This window comes from Orcinus orca, chromosome 3 (genome assembly GCF_937001465.1).
Source record: "Orcinus orca chromosome 3, mOrcOrc1.1, whole genome shotgun sequence".
In the NCBI taxonomy this organism is placed as follows: Eukaryota; Metazoa; Chordata; class Mammalia; order Artiodactyla; family Delphinidae; genus Orcinus; species Orcinus orca.
Window position 1 is genome coordinate 103732718 of NC_064561.1, and position 15812 is coordinate 103748529.

Below are 15812 nucleotides of genomic sequence, written 5' to 3' on the forward strand. Positions count from 1 at the left end.
ATCATGAATGTTATAATAATGACATTGTTTTGAGCATTCTGAAAATTCAAGCTTGTCGTTAAGAGCACTTCAGTAAGTATTATCCAACTTCCAACCCAGAAGACTGCTTTCTCAGATTACTTCTGGGTGGTATATGTTTGGTAGCATGAGGATCAAGCAATCCCAAACTTTTGTAAGCCAGATTCATAGATTTCTTTGTCAATATAATTCTCTCAAAAACTTACTAGGCTCCTGAGCTATTTCTTTGGAGTTTGTTCCTGGTATGAATAACCCCACCTAAAGATTGCTTCTGAACACAGTTCTTTAGCCTTCGGATTCTCCCCTAATTATTCTGACCTAACCCTCCTTTTCTACAGTTTATTGGCAGCTACTCTTAAAACGTTTGAATCTATAGAATTAGGGGAGAAGACAATATCCTTCTTGCTGCTGGCGTGGCTCTGATTTATAGTTGTATCTCTTGCTAATTGGATTATTGGAGTCAGTTAGGAGGTCCCAGTTACTGGACTCTCACACAGTTTAGATTATAGGCCAGAGATATTCTCCTCCACTCAACTTGCAACTTGGGTATTTCATGTCTGACTTCGCCTCTTAGTTCCTTGCTAAAATGGGTAACCAACATAAAACAACATACTAGCACCTTTTAACCAATTATCCAAGAGCAACAAGCTTATTACATATAGGGTATGACTCCTAAGTTATTATAGACCACAGTTTTATAAGGTGCTATTCTGTATCATGCCAAGAGTCACCAGCTTTCCAGGCAGCCATATCTATTTTCTTATTTTCCATCATCTAACTTAATATGTGCGTATATGTGTATGTAGTATCTCATATTTTTTAACAGATTCTTTATTAGTTATGGGATAGGCTAAGCTTCCATAAAAAAGGAGACTTTAAAATACAGTGAATCAAACAAATCAGAAGTTTATTTCTTTCTCCTATAGTGATGCACTTGATCCACTCATATCCTGTTTAAGAGAACTAATTCATGTGACCACACCCAGCTTCACTTGGGTTTGGAAACTTGGAAATGTTCTAGCTGAGCATCAGTGTGGCCAAGTAAAACTTAGAAGATTCAAATAGGAAAAGAAAGAAGGGAAGAAAGAACACTGAGGAACAGTTAGCTATCTCTGCCCTGCAAGGTCCAATGTTCTATCTGTCCATCTTTTCCTCTAATATAGCCATCTTATTTCCTGGATTCTTGAGCTTGGAAGAAAACTTTCATATATATGTGTGTGTATATACACATATATATACACATATATACATATATATACACATATATACATATATATGTGTATATATATACACATATATACACATATATATATAGTGCTGTAGTTTAACTTTACTTCAAATAATTATAATATACACATGATTTCGATAAATGTTAATAATTTTATTAGAAAATTCAATCCTTTTAATAGAGTTAACTAAATTATGATTCTAAACAAATTCAAGTTTTTCTATTCACCTTAACTAGACAACACTGAACAAAATAGATGATTATAGATAATTAAGGCTGGCAGAATACTATCTAGCTAAGGAAAGTCAAGTCATGGCAATAGTATTTCATTTAATAAACTTTTCTATAAATTTTGATAGGGGGCCTTTTTCACTCCACAGATAGGTGTGTATACTATATATCTATTTACAAAATCATTGAAAAACTATGTGCAAATGACGTTTTAAAAATATATTTTATTTCCTTTAGAATCTACTTAATTGGTTGGTTTAGTTACCACCTGAATATTAAAGTTTAGTGATTTACCAATTTATATCTTATGTTACTTTGTAAATGATATTACCAGTCCTTGGACATGTTGTCATTAATGGAAAACTTTGCTTGTATCTCAAATATAGGAAGAACATTCTTCGTTTCCTAGATGCAGAACGAGATGTCTCAGTGGTCAAGAGCAGTTTTAAGCCTGGTGATGTCATACACTATGTGCTGGACAGACGCCGGACACTAAATATTTCTCAGGATCTGCATAGCCTCCTACCTGAAGTTTCACCAATGAAAAATCGAAGATTTAAGACCTGTGCAGTTGTTGGAAATTCTGGCATTCTACTAGATAGTGAATGTGGAAAAGAGATTGACAGTCACAATTTTGTAATAAGGTGAGCTTTCTTTTGTTCCTAAAGATTATAATTTCTTCAAAGACCCTTTATTTAGGAGTAGAACACTGGCAGAAATGTTTAAATCTAATATTAATATTATGAATTATTGAAATCTCAAACAAATATTTATCTTTTATGTCTTTATTTGTGTAGTATCCAAATTTACACTTACCCTGGAATGTAAAATTAAAATTATTATATCATTGAAAGAAAAGATGATCTCATAGCAATAAGATTCACACCAGCTTTCCTTTTTGGCCAAATGACAATTTTATTAAATATAATACACAGAAAAACTATTTTATTCACTAATAGAAATAATTTATTTCTATTAGTGAATGAATTAATTCACTTAATTAATTACATTCATAATCCTATTTCTATTCAATAAATTGTATTATTTTATTTATTCATAAAATTATGAACATTACTATACAATGATGTAACAGATATAAGTTAATTTTACTTTTTTAATGACAACTATTTAGCATAGTCTAAGAACATAATTTAACAAGTTTATATTTGATACCTTGGACCAAATTGCTTTCATCACTCTTTATACATGGTACTTCTGTATGGTAGTATATTTTAGTTTTTTAGTTTTCTCACAAAATTAAACATAGCTATTTTTTTTTCATTGATGGTCAGCAGATATTTGATGAGTCATGTGTTTAGTTCTAGCTTTTGATTAACTGAAAAAAAGACAACAGTAGACTTAAGGTTGTAATGACAACAGATATTAATTAGCACTTTTTAATTTTCAGTATATCTAAATAGAGTTTTTTGGCTTGTTTTAGTTCTTCAGAAATATTTGCTGAATAAATGAAATGTGTATTTTGAAATATGAAATACTGCAATATAAAGATAGATTGGAAAGTATGCTGATTTGCCATGTTGACAAATAACTTGAAGTCTTGAAGCTATGCTGGAATCCAGCCTTTGAAAGTATAGATCTTGAAAAAAATCTTTTTAAACTATAGTATTAAAAATAAATACAATTATATAAGTATTAATCATAAATAGGCAACAGTTTTTTATAAAAGAATAATAACAATGAAAAATCATAAGAGAATACTCTCAGGGAATACAATTCATAACAATGAATATAACTACAAACATTTTGCCATACTATCGTTTCTCAGTTGGATGCAGGGTCAGAGATTGATTTGACATCAGTTGAGCCTTTAAAAACCTGAACTTTTAAATTGATTGAACTGAAAGAAAAACCTTGTCAATATGTAGATATACCAAGAAAATTGTGTCCAAAGAGGAGACAAAAATATTTGATGAGGGAATGACAGTGGAAGTGGAAGTAATGAGCTTCAAACTTTGAAGTCTGTGTGAAGTATGGCTGTGAAGGAAGAGTAAGGCTTCTAGAATTTCTGAAGAGATTAAAATCAGGGGGCAGATTAAGTGAAGAGGAAAAGATTTTAGAGCACAGTAGAAATTGTTGCAAGGTGAAGAAGAGAATTTGTAAGGTTGATTAATCCTGGAGGGCTACAGGATCCGAATGTGACTGACTCCTTGTTCCTACACCCCTTTAAGCTTTAGCATTGGGATCTACATAACCCACTAGATTCAGCCTCACCTTTAACTCTGAAATTAAGACTGTAGTGTCAGCTAACACCTCAATCAGATCACATAATTATCTCCTCTCTTTTTTTGTGGTGAGAACAGTTAAGATCTAGTATTCTAGCAACTTTAAAGTTGATAATACAGTATTGTTGGCTATAATCATTAGGCAGTGCATTAGATCTCCAGAAGTTATGTTTGTTGTAAGTCACTCACTGGTGTTTGAGCATAATCGAACTTCAAGAGGTTCTTTATACTTTTCTAAGCTATGATTATTTTAAAAACTTATTTAACAAGAGAAAAATAGTGACCAATCCTGAGTCTATAATTGTTATGCTCTTACCAAGAAGTATAAAAAAATGAGGATAAGCATCTTAATGAAGGCATGAAAATTATTGCCATAATTGTTTTTTATTCTTTTCCTCCTATTTTTACTGCTTTCCAAAATTAGAAGTTGGAATGTTGTAGATTAAAGTATATACTAGGGAAGTGTAGCCCATGATTGGGATTCTGATTTTCCAGGTAAACTTTGGCAGGAATACATTTTGCATTAGAAACAAATAATCCCTGGAGAAAAACCTTTTTCTTTTGTAATAATACCTAGTTTGGAAATTCATCCCTTTGAGTCTCATGGACACAAGGGACTTCAATGACATATCACTACCAGACCTCCATCCTTCCTAAAATTCTAATCTTTCTCATGGCATCTGACTCATCATCTGTGTGCCAAATATCTTTTCCTTCCCCAAGAGTATATGACCTTTTGTTTCTGTACATGTGTCTATTCTACTCTAGAACATCAAAGAGGACTTTTGCATTAAACCTCAATCAAAGCCCTATTCCTTGAAATAGTTTGCCATCCATGTCAAACTGGTTAATATTGTTACAAATTTTAGTAACAATCTTTAAAAATCTTTCAAATTTCCCACCTTCCCAGAGCTGTATTGTGTGTATGCATATCAGCATAGGTATAGATAGTTTTGGTTGGTTGGTTGCATGTGTAACCTGTTGTTCCCAGTTTGTTTGTTTGTTTCCCATTTTTCTTGTTAGATAGTAAGTTTGTTATGAGAGAGATAACTGACACCTGATCTGCTTGCAGAGGGCACTGTTAATTCAGTGACCCCCTCAAGGATCAGATTCACCCAGGTATTATGTTCAAGTTGACCTCTAACTTTATAAAGCAAAGCATTATCTTTAGATAATATCTTCATTCAGCATTAGTTAGATTTTAAACTTTATTTTTTCTGAAAGTACTTTAAAGAAATAAAATGCTATCTTCTTTGTTTAATGATGTACAGAATGCATTATCATATGCACACAGGAATCTCTTGCTCCAAACAGTTGTGCTATTGAGGAGGAGGGCAAGGTGCAGATACATGGCATTATTGTCCTGTGAAGTGTAGTTCTGGAGAAAGTCATTTTTAATATCCCACAATATTTTTAAATAAGCCAGTGAAAAGTGCTCACGTTGTATTTTTGCCCATGTAATGGTAACTATACATAAATGCAGACACACACACAATGTCATGCATTTCCTCTCCTAGAAGAGATATTCCCTCAGTGGCTGTTTGTATCATAAGTTAATCAATTAAATTAAATGCTGGGTTTTGTGGGATATCATACAAAATAGGAGCTTAAAGGAAAAAAATGAGGATAAGAAAATCAATTAAAGCCTTACTTTGATTCTGTAATTACTGATTAAATATTGAACTGATTTGTAAAATGTAGGTTTCATATGTACCTAAATAACAGAAAACTGGACATAAGAGAAATAATTTTATTTCTTAATAAAAAATGCCTAAAATCATAATTCAAATAATAGTGTTATGTCCACTTGATCAGTGATTTTTATATGTGCAACCCTCAAGACAGTTAGTCTATAGTTCCTCAATCAGCGAGTGCCATGTTGTAAGGAAGAGGCCAGGGAGAAACATGGGTGGTCAGTCACTCACTCAGGTTGAAAATATCATGCTTTTCTTGACTTGCAATTCTGTCTGATAGGGAAAATTCATAAAGGATAATAAAGTTCTTGTGATGTTAAAGATCTTGTCATACAGCTCCAGATAAGCAAAAATTTAGTTTAATCTGGCATTGATGTGTCAGTTATAAACCTTCTCTCACCTGGTAAGCATTAGAGACACTGTCCTATTGATATTAAATTCTATATTTTATATTTGGATGGCCTGACATATGCTAAATATTGGAAAGAGATGGAGTCAGTGCTGCAGAGGAAAACCGTCACCCAATATATGTTCCAGGGGTCCGAGGAGAGTTCATTGTAGGTGATATTGGATGAAGTTGTACGCCTTGCTGTACTTTAGTTTTCTAATTTAGAAACTGAGATTATTGTATGAACTATTCCCTTCTTCCTTAGAGTGTTACAACTTACCTACTCACAGAAACCACAGAATTGTCTCTACGAAATCTCAGCCCTAAGTTTACCCCATGTATAATTACTTATCTAAAGGTTTGCTATAATATTTCAAGAATCTAGAGTTTTGAAGACATAATATGTCCTTTATATATCACTGTAGGTAAAGGAAAACAGGGTTAAAAAGCTCACTTTGTGCAATCTGTTTAAAAGTATCTTTGAATCCTTTCTTGGGTCTTCTTTTTTTTTTTTTTTACTTGGTGTTAGGTGTAAAATTATTGTAACAGTGCATATCTTACATTAAAGAATACAACTATTTAGTGGAGAAAATTGTTTTGGATTTTGCCAAATGATATATAAAGTGCTTTTCAATTTTCCTGCCTTTATTTTTCACATTTTTTGGATATTTTAGTCCCATATATATTTACAAAAACGTACATTCTAATATCTGTATTGTCTATACTCAAGAATTTCATAAACTGAACAATTGTGGTTTTCTAATGAGAACCAAAAAAAGCAGATATTTCCTAATTTTAATGCTGAAAGGTGGTGGAGAACAAATCCTCATTTCACCTTCCCTGCTCTTCTCTTCCCCCCAGGTAAGAATGATGGGGCATTCTTTCCATTCTCTGGGCTGTCTGTGGATAGTAGGAAATGTCAGGCAGCCTGTCAGTACTGGTTTTCCATAGAAGAGGGATCTTGTCCAGCCTCATCTAAAGTAAACCTGGTCCCACAGTGTACTAGCTTTGATGTTATATAGAGAACACTGGGGGAGGGGTTACTTAACAGTTGCAATTGGCAGCTGGTATTTTTTGACCATCAAATGCCACTCCTCACTGTGCTTAAACAGAGATACTAGAAATAATGAGTATGACTTGAATGATTCAGAAATGGTTAACTAAGAGCTGCAAAACACTTTGTTGTTGTTGTTCTGGCTGGTTGGAATTCCAAATTTAATTTTGTTTGTTTATTTCTCTCTTTCTACTTTCCTTTTCTGCATTCTTTCTTGTCCCCATCTTCTTCTAGCCTAGACAACTTTGCTCGTTTTTCCTTTGTTAATCAACATCTTCAGTTCCTGCAGTGCTTGACCAATTTCCTTCTAATTTCCTCTTGGTTCATATTTTTTTTCTTAAAATATAGGAACAGCAATGAAAGATCACTTAAAATAGCCATTTAAATATATACATATTTATATAAGTAAATCCTTGCTATTCAGATTGTGGTTCTAAACTACCAGCATTAACATCACTTGGAAGCTTGTTAGAAATACAGAATGTCAGAACTTGCACCAGACCTGCTGAGTCAGAATGTGCATTTGATCACAGTGCCCAGGTGATTCTTATGTGCATTAAGGTTTTCAATGTTCTGGAATTCTCAATATGCCTAAACAGTATGGTCTAGGGAAGCTGGGACTCCCCACCATGTCTGATTTAGTTAGCCTGTATCTTTAGGACCTAGTACCAAATTTGATACATTAAAGTATGTGCTATTTATTTATTGAATGAAAGAATTAATGTAGGAATTGAAAAAATTTTGGTTTGTGTTCATGTATTCTTGCCTTAGACACTGAATACAACACTGGATTCCAAAATTAATATGTAAGAGGAGTCATATATAAGGTCATTTATGGTCATTTAAACCCTTAAAATTAAAAAGAAAATACAGAAATATGATGAGTAGTATAGTGAAATGTCCTAGATATTGGGAATCAGAAAAGCTCGGTTCCTGACAATTACTAGAATCACTATGTTGTACACCTGAAACTAATATAACATTGTAAATCAACTATACTTCAATAAAAAATAAAATGAAAAAAAAATAAAGCCAGGAAATGTAGTATTGGACAAATACCTTAGGTTCTAAACATGATTATTTCCAACATCCAATGATATTAATAATAATAATAATAGGCCTATTATTTCAAAGTGATTTTCTAAGTATCAGTTGGGAAATATAAATAGTAAAGAAATGCATAAACTGTAAATCTAAACTAATGTCGACTGATATTAAAGCACACCTAGCTTGAGTCAAATGTTGTAGTTGAAAGTTAAATTTATTACCACTTTTTCTAATAGCCATGACCATTGGCTAGAAATGCAAATTCTCTTTGTCTTATATAAACAAGAAGTCAAACCTTCCTCAAATTTATCAAATATATCAAACGTGTATATAGTTGACACTGAATAACATATTAGATAGTATGAAATGTGAAGACACAGGAACACTAGTCAGATAGGAGTGTCTATAAAATCTAAGTGTATAAAATTAGAAAGAATTGTAGTGAAGAGATATATTTCTTCAGGAAACCAAAGTAATAAGATAAAAATGTTTTACTTTATGATGATCTAGCTTCCTAAGAGAAGGGATGAGATGTTTCGCAAAAGAAAAAGATGGAAGAATTTACTTACCTTGACTGATACAATACATTTTTATAACTCAATGTTTGATTCTTCACTGGTGGATAATTTATGGCAAACTTTAAATCATCTTTTTTGACCTTCTATGAATGCTAACTCTTTTATAGAAAAATAGACTCTTCTCTGGGAGAGAAAAAATATGCCTACTTTTCTACGTGTTCACAGAAATGGCCTTATTTTTTTCCCTTGCACTCTCACTGAGAATGTGCTTAAATAAAATGTTTTAACTGCAAACAACTAAGTTTCTGGTAGGGAGACTGGTGCAGGCATTAGAAAGATATTTTAAAATTCTTATTAATTAAAATAACCGCTTTATATTTTAGAAATACCAACATTGTTTATGTGATATTTGCTACATATATTTTCTACCTTATTTTTACTTAATGGTTTATTCATATTTTTAATCTGAAATTTTATAGTTTAAAAAAATGGATTATCTTTGTTATTTCTATTGATTTTAACCATAAAATTCATATTCTGGGTAGAAATGAGAATTTCTATTTTATTCTAATTATTTATGGTTTTTAAAATTTTACTGAAAACTAAATATGGAATTGTTATGGATTGTGATGTGAGGTAAGGCTCTAACTTTTTCTTCCAATCATGTCACTCCTTGGAAAAAAAAGATTTTATCTACAAGAGATACTTTTTTTTTAAATGGAAATGACAATGACTTGACAAACTATTTTAAATTTTAAAACGTTGTTTTAAAATGACTATCCCATTTTCTAATTTTATTGATTTGAGTCCTCTTCCCTTTTTTCTTGATGAGTCTGGCTAAAAGTTTATCAACTTTATCTTTTTGAAGAACCAGGTTTTAGTTTCATTGATCTTTGCTATTGTTTTCTTTGTCTCTGTTTATTTCTGCACTGATTTTTATGATTTCTTTCCTTCTACTAACTTTAGGTTTTGCTTGTTCTTCTTTCTCTAGTTGTTTTAGGTGTAAGGTTAGGTTGTTTATTTGAGATATTTCTTGTTTCCTGCAGTAAGATTGTATTGTTATTAACTTCCCTCTCAGAACTGCTGTTGCTGCATCCCATAGGTTTTGGATTGTTGTGGTTTCATTTTCATTTGTCTCTAGGTATTTTTTGATTTCCTCCTTGATTTCTTCGGTGATCCATTGGTTGTTTGGTAGCATATTGTTTAGTCTCCACATGTTTGTGGGTTTTTTTAGTTTTTTTCTTGTAGTTTATTTCTAATCTCATAGTGTTGTGGTCAGAAAAGATGCTTGATATGATTTCAATTTTCTTAAATTTACGTAGGCTTGCTTTGTTGCCCAGCATGTGGTCAGTCCTGGAGAATGTTCCATGTGCACTTGAGAAGAATGTGTATTCTGCTGCTTTTGGATGGAATGCTCTTTAAATCTCAATTAAGTCCATCTGATCTAATGTGTCATTTAAGGCGTATGTTTCCTTATTGATTTTCTGTCTGGATGGTCTGTCCATTGATGAAAGTGGGGTGTTAAATTCCCCCACTATTATTGTGTTACTGTCGATTTCCCCTTTTATGGCTGTTAGTATTTGCCTCATATATTGAGATGCTCCTGTGTTGAGTGCATATATATTTACAATTGTTATATCTTCTTTGACTGATCCCTTGATCATTATGTAGTGACCTTCTTTGTGTCTTATAACAGTCTTTATTTTTAAAATCTATTTTGTCTGATATGAGTATTGGTACTCCAGCTTTGTTTTGATTTCCATTTGCATGGAATACCTTCATCTGTCCCCTCACTTTCAGTCTGTATGTGTCCCTAGGCCTGAGGTGGGTCTCTTGTAGACAGCATGTATACAGGTCTTGTTTTTGTATTCATTCATCCAGTCTATGTCTTTTGGTTGGAGCATTTAATCCATTTACATTTAAGGTAATTATCAGTATATGTGTTCCAATTGCCATTTTCTTAATTGTGTTGGGTTTCTTTTTGTATATCTTTTTTCTTCCCTTCCTCTTTTATTCTCTTCTCTTGTGGTTTGATGACCATCTTTAGTGTTGTGTTTGGGTTACTTTTTCTTTTTTGTGTGTGTATCTATTGTAGTTTTTGGGTTTGCTGTTCCTGTGAGGTTTTGATATAGCAGTCTATGTTATGTACCAGGTTGTTTTAAGTTGCTAGTCTCTTTCCCACCTAGAGGAGTTCCTTTAGCATTTGTTTCAAAGCTGGTCTGGTGGTGCTGAATTCTCTTAGCTTTTGCTTGTCTGTAAAGCTTTTGATTTCTCCATCAAATCTGAATGAGAGCCTCGCTGGGTAGAGTATTCTTGGTTGTAGGTTCTTTCCTTTCATCACTTTAAATATATCATGCCGCTCCTTTCTGGCTTGCAGAGTTTCTGCTGCAAAATCAGCTGATAATCTTATGGGAGTTCCCTTGTATGTTATTTGTCATTTTTCCCTTGTTGCTTTTAGTATTTTTTCTTTGTTTTTAATTTTTGTCAGTTTGATTACTATGTCTCTTGGTGTGTTCCTCCTTGGGCTTCCTGCCTGGGACTCTCTGCACTTCCTGGACTTGGGTGACTGTTTTCTAAAAATGCAATATTATAAACAACTACAGTTTCTCATCTATCAATCTAACAAGGATATTTAACATTCTTAGTATTCAGCATAAAGTTATACTGATGTTGGCACTCCTTTGAAATGCTTTTAAAAATATAGATTGATACAACTTTTCCAAAAATCAGGTTTATAATGTCCCCCAACCCTTAAAAATAGTGGATTCCTTTATTTACTATTTCCAGTTCTAGGAATCTACCCAAATGTGAACAATTGTTGAAGTATAAATGCATTTTATAACACACAGCAAGAAAGGATGAGTAAATCATTGTACATCTGGATGATTAGTCATTCAACACATGGAAAAGAGGAATCTCAGGCAAAGGGACCAGTAAGCACAAAGACAAATGCTTTCAATGGTCTTATGGTAAGGCAGTGTTTGGGACTACTCTACTATTAGGTTCATATTGAAGGACAATGTGGAAGGGGAAATGGCAGGGTATGTTGGCCTTAAATAATGAAGGATCATTTCACCATGTTAAGGATTTACATGGTATCCTGTAGTCCAAGAAAGATCCTTACAGTTTGTTGGTTTATTTGTTTGTTCTTGTTGGAGTTTTGTTGTTGTTCTTATTATAAGCATAAGAGGAATGTAAAGGTATAGAAGCATGAGCATATTTGCAGATGGAAGGACCATGGTAATAAATAAATCAAAGGTAAGAAAGAGAAAGAACACTCAATAAGGAAGATACTAGAGGAGGCAAATGTGATGAAATCCAAATCATAGGACAGAGTAAGATGATAAACTTCAGTGGTAAGGTTCATACTCATGTAAAATATGGTAGAAATCATCCTTTCCTGATATCAAAGGAGCATTAGCAAATGGGCAGTTGGTCATTCCATGGATTTTCAAAATATAGCTTCAGTTTTGGGTTTAAAGCATTTGTTATTTGTCTACTATTAAACTCATCTGTAAGTGGACATCAGCCCAAAATATGTACTCCAAAGCCAAACACAATTGAACTTTTCAGACCTATTGTTTTCAGGTGATACATAGCATAGCTTTGATCTTCCTTATAATTTTTTCATTAATTCCTTCACTCTTTTATTCACCTATTTATCAGGAAGATACAAAAATGAAGATCAATTCTTTACATCTGAGATGATTGTAGTCCTGTAAAGAAAATAATGAACTGATAACGCACAAATTGCTTTATTAGAGGTACTCACAGAACTAGGCACTGATAATGAGGCAGAGAGGATACATAAGCTGGATGGTCAAGGATGATTTCCTGAGAGAAGGAACACAAGTTAAATTATGATGAAAACTGAAGAAGTAAGGAAAGGAGAGAAAAGAGAGTGAGACCTAGTCCAAACTGGGTCTATGATGCACCAAGGAACCTGGGTATAGGAATGAGTGGCTTTTCTGGGCCTGTGAGTAGTTTCAGTATGATGGAATAGAAGGTTGTATGGATCAAAAGAAGCAGGTAAGGCTGGAGAGGGAAGCTGACAGGTTATGCAGAGTCCATTGTATCTTGCTAAGGAGACTGGATTTAATTTTTCAAGTAGTCTGTGGATCCACTCAGGAGAGGAATGTCATGATCACATTTAAATTTCAGGAAGATTTTTAGGTGATCAATTACAGGGGGACAAAGATGGGAATACTGAAAATAGTCTAAAGATGGAGATAATGAGGGGCAAAGTAGGATAGAGACAGTGGGGATAGACGGTGGAAGGCAATTTAAGAAAATCAAGGACTCTATGAATTATATAATACATGGAAAGGGCAAATGATAGTGAATATAAATATGCCACGTTTTAAAGTGTAACATTTTTTGGATGACGGAAAATGAATCTTGAATAATCCAAATTGGTTCCCATTGTTTCCTCTGAAGAAGTTAGGCTTAGGGGTTCCTCTGTAGAAGTTAGGCTTAGGTTAACAAACCACATTTTTCCATAGAACAGAGAGTCTAAGTGACTTTCCTGAGTGTACACGGTAAGTTGAAGAAGGAAGCAACAACAGAAGTTTTTTCTCTCATACTCAAAGTCCAATACTTTATTTTCAAATGAAGATTGAAAACACTTATCTTTTTAAATTAGAAATAGCAGTCAGTGCCACACTAGAGTGTGAAGTTTTTAGTTGTACGTTTATTCTGAAATGTGAAGACCAGTGAGAAATGGTCTTAATTAGTGTACATTTCAAATTTTCGTGACTTAGCATGAAAGATAGAAGAGGGAAGGTCATTTTAATGTCTGACATTTCCACAAACTACCAGCCATTCTTCAAAGTCTAGGCTAATAAAAATTGAACAACAAATAAAATCACACACACACACAAAAACTGGTAACTGTGTGAATGGTAACTATGTGTGGCAATGATTTCACAATATGTACATATATAAAATAATCATGTTGTACACCTTAAACATACATAATGTTATATGTCAATTATATCTCAATAAAGCTAGGAAAAAACAGTAAAAAATTAAATAAACACCAAGCTGACTTTATAATGTTTAGCATTTTCTCCAGTCGTGGTCTGTGGACCATCCTGTGAGAATTCCTTTCTTTAATTAAGCACTTACTATGTGCCAAAAATATATGTCAAAATATTCTAGAGACAGATCATCAAGCAGGAGACTCATTTATCACTCATGTGATAAACGGGGCTTCCCTGGTGGCGCAGTGATTGAGAGTCTGCCTGCCGATGCAGGGGCGGTCCGGGAAGATCCCACATGCCGCGGAGCGGCTGGGCCCGTGAGCCATGGCCGCTGAGCCTGTGCATCCGGAGCCTGTGCTCCGCAACGGGAGAGGCCACAACAGTGAGAGGCCCGTGTACAACACCCCCCCCCAAAAAAATGTGATAAACCTTTAAGTCAGGTAAATCTAGTTTCAAGTTCCATCTTTTCCATCTAATTTATATTCAGTCTTAAATGATTTATTTACTTCTCTAAGCCCCTGTTTCTTTATATATAATATGAGGAAAATAATCTCTATCTTCCCTTTTTTGTGAGTATAGAAGTAAATGAGATAATGTGTGTGAAACTGTCTAGAATAAATCCAAGTACAAATCAGTTATTCAATAAATGTAAATTTTTCTTCCTTTTGATGGTTTAGGATTAACGTATTGGTAGTATTGTATATTCATGGTAGTAAAATTATATCTGTGACCCAGGTACACAGAAGATGTAAATATTTGCACTAAAATGGTCATTGTTGCTAATCAGTATATATTCTCCCAAAGAGTGTAGTTGAAATAATACTCATGAGAGAATTCAGAAACTTGGATCCTCTTGCTGGTATTGCCACTAAATATAGCTGTGTGACTTTGAACAAGTAATATAAACCATTTTGAGCTTCAGTTTCCCTGATATGCCAAATCTAGCCATTGAACTAGATGGACTCATAAATACCTTTCTGGCTCTGAAACTCTATGACTCTATTTTCTTATGATTCAGTAGACAACTTTGGAATAGAGCCTGTCAACTTGCATTGTTGTGTGATTTTTTTTTCCCTTCTGGTTGCCATGTTCTATGAATAAATTTCCTTTTCATCAGTCAACTTGTGGAAATAGCATTCTCTACTTAATACTGTATCCTCTAATCTGGCTTTTCGTTTCCTTTGGTCCAGGAGTGTTGCCTTTCCTCCTGATGTATGCAAGCCAATGTTAAGACTTAAAATTAGGGGAAGGGTATCACTTCTTAGCCAAAGAAAAACAAGACTAAGTTTCTGTCTGTTTGTTTATTTTTAATTTTGGTTGAAATATAGTTGATTTACAATGTCGTGTTAGTTTCAGGTGTACAGCAAAGTGATTCAGATATATAGATATATATATATTCTTTTTTTTACATTCTCTTCCACTCTAGGTTATTACAAGATATTGAGTATAGTTCCCTGTGCTATACAGTAGGTCCTTGTTGGTTATCTATTTTATATACAGTAGTGTGTATATGTTAATCCCAAACTCCTAATTTATCCCTCCCCACCTTTCCCCTTTGGTAACCATAAGCTTGTTTTCTATGGAACAAGACTACATTTTAATGATTCATATGAATTATTGTAAGTGTGATGAAGTCAGGGCCTTGGGAAGTCACCATATGAACAAAATATATAAAGAAGAACCAGTGAATACAAGCATTATCAAAAGGGAGAGAAATTGTTTTATAGCAACATCATTTAGTATAGTTTTGGGGAAAGGACCTTGACATTTTTCTGGGAGATAAGATCTCCTACTTCCCATATCTATTTCACTGGCATCCACCAAAATTCTTGGAACCACAGCTTGACTTATGCCATTACTGGAAACTTTTATTTAACATATTAGAAGTCAGTATGGTACCAAATGTTAATAGTGATTATATTTTAGAGGGAGACGTACAAGTGTTCTATATTTGAAAAGTATTTTAACTTCTCTTTTTGTTAGTGTTTGTATGTGAACACAAATACTGTTTTTAAATTGGAAATGAAAACAATTTTAATTTTGAAAATTATGTTAAAATTCTGGAGTATAGATGAGAAGAGTGATATATATGGGAGTTAGGAGATTTGGGGTCATGTTACAGCTCTAGCACTACCTGAGTGATATTAAGCAGGAAATATGTTTTTCGTTTAAACAAACACATAAAAATGCGACTTATAGTTTTGTAGTCTAGTTCTGAGTATTCTATCATTAGTGTCAAGTGTAGTGTATGTGTGCATGGGCGGGGGGAGAGGGAGAAAATGAGTATGTATTTTGGACAATGAAAATCATTTGAACCTGTGGTATCGTGCAGTAAATTTTGGATTCATAGTGTTTTAGATACAAAGTTGGATTTAAATCCCAGCTCTGAGGATTTGTAAACTGAATTTT

At 33.4% G+C, this 15812-nt stretch overlaps 1 protein-coding gene across 2 annotated transcripts in view; it reads left to right on the forward strand.

Moving 5' to 3' along the window:
- Positions 1–15812, forward strand: part of ST8SIA4 (ST8 alpha-N-acetyl-neuraminide alpha-2,8-sialyltransferase 4) — a 106287-nt gene that overhangs the window by 14033 nt on the left and 76442 nt on the right. For both annotated transcript variants that reach the window (XM_004281313.4, XM_033408459.2), the window contains exon 3: positions 1864–2121. In XM_004281313.4, the coding sequence (XP_004281361.1) occupies positions 1864–2121 (258 nt within the window). The remainder of the gene's footprint in view (positions 1–1863; positions 2122–15812) is intronic.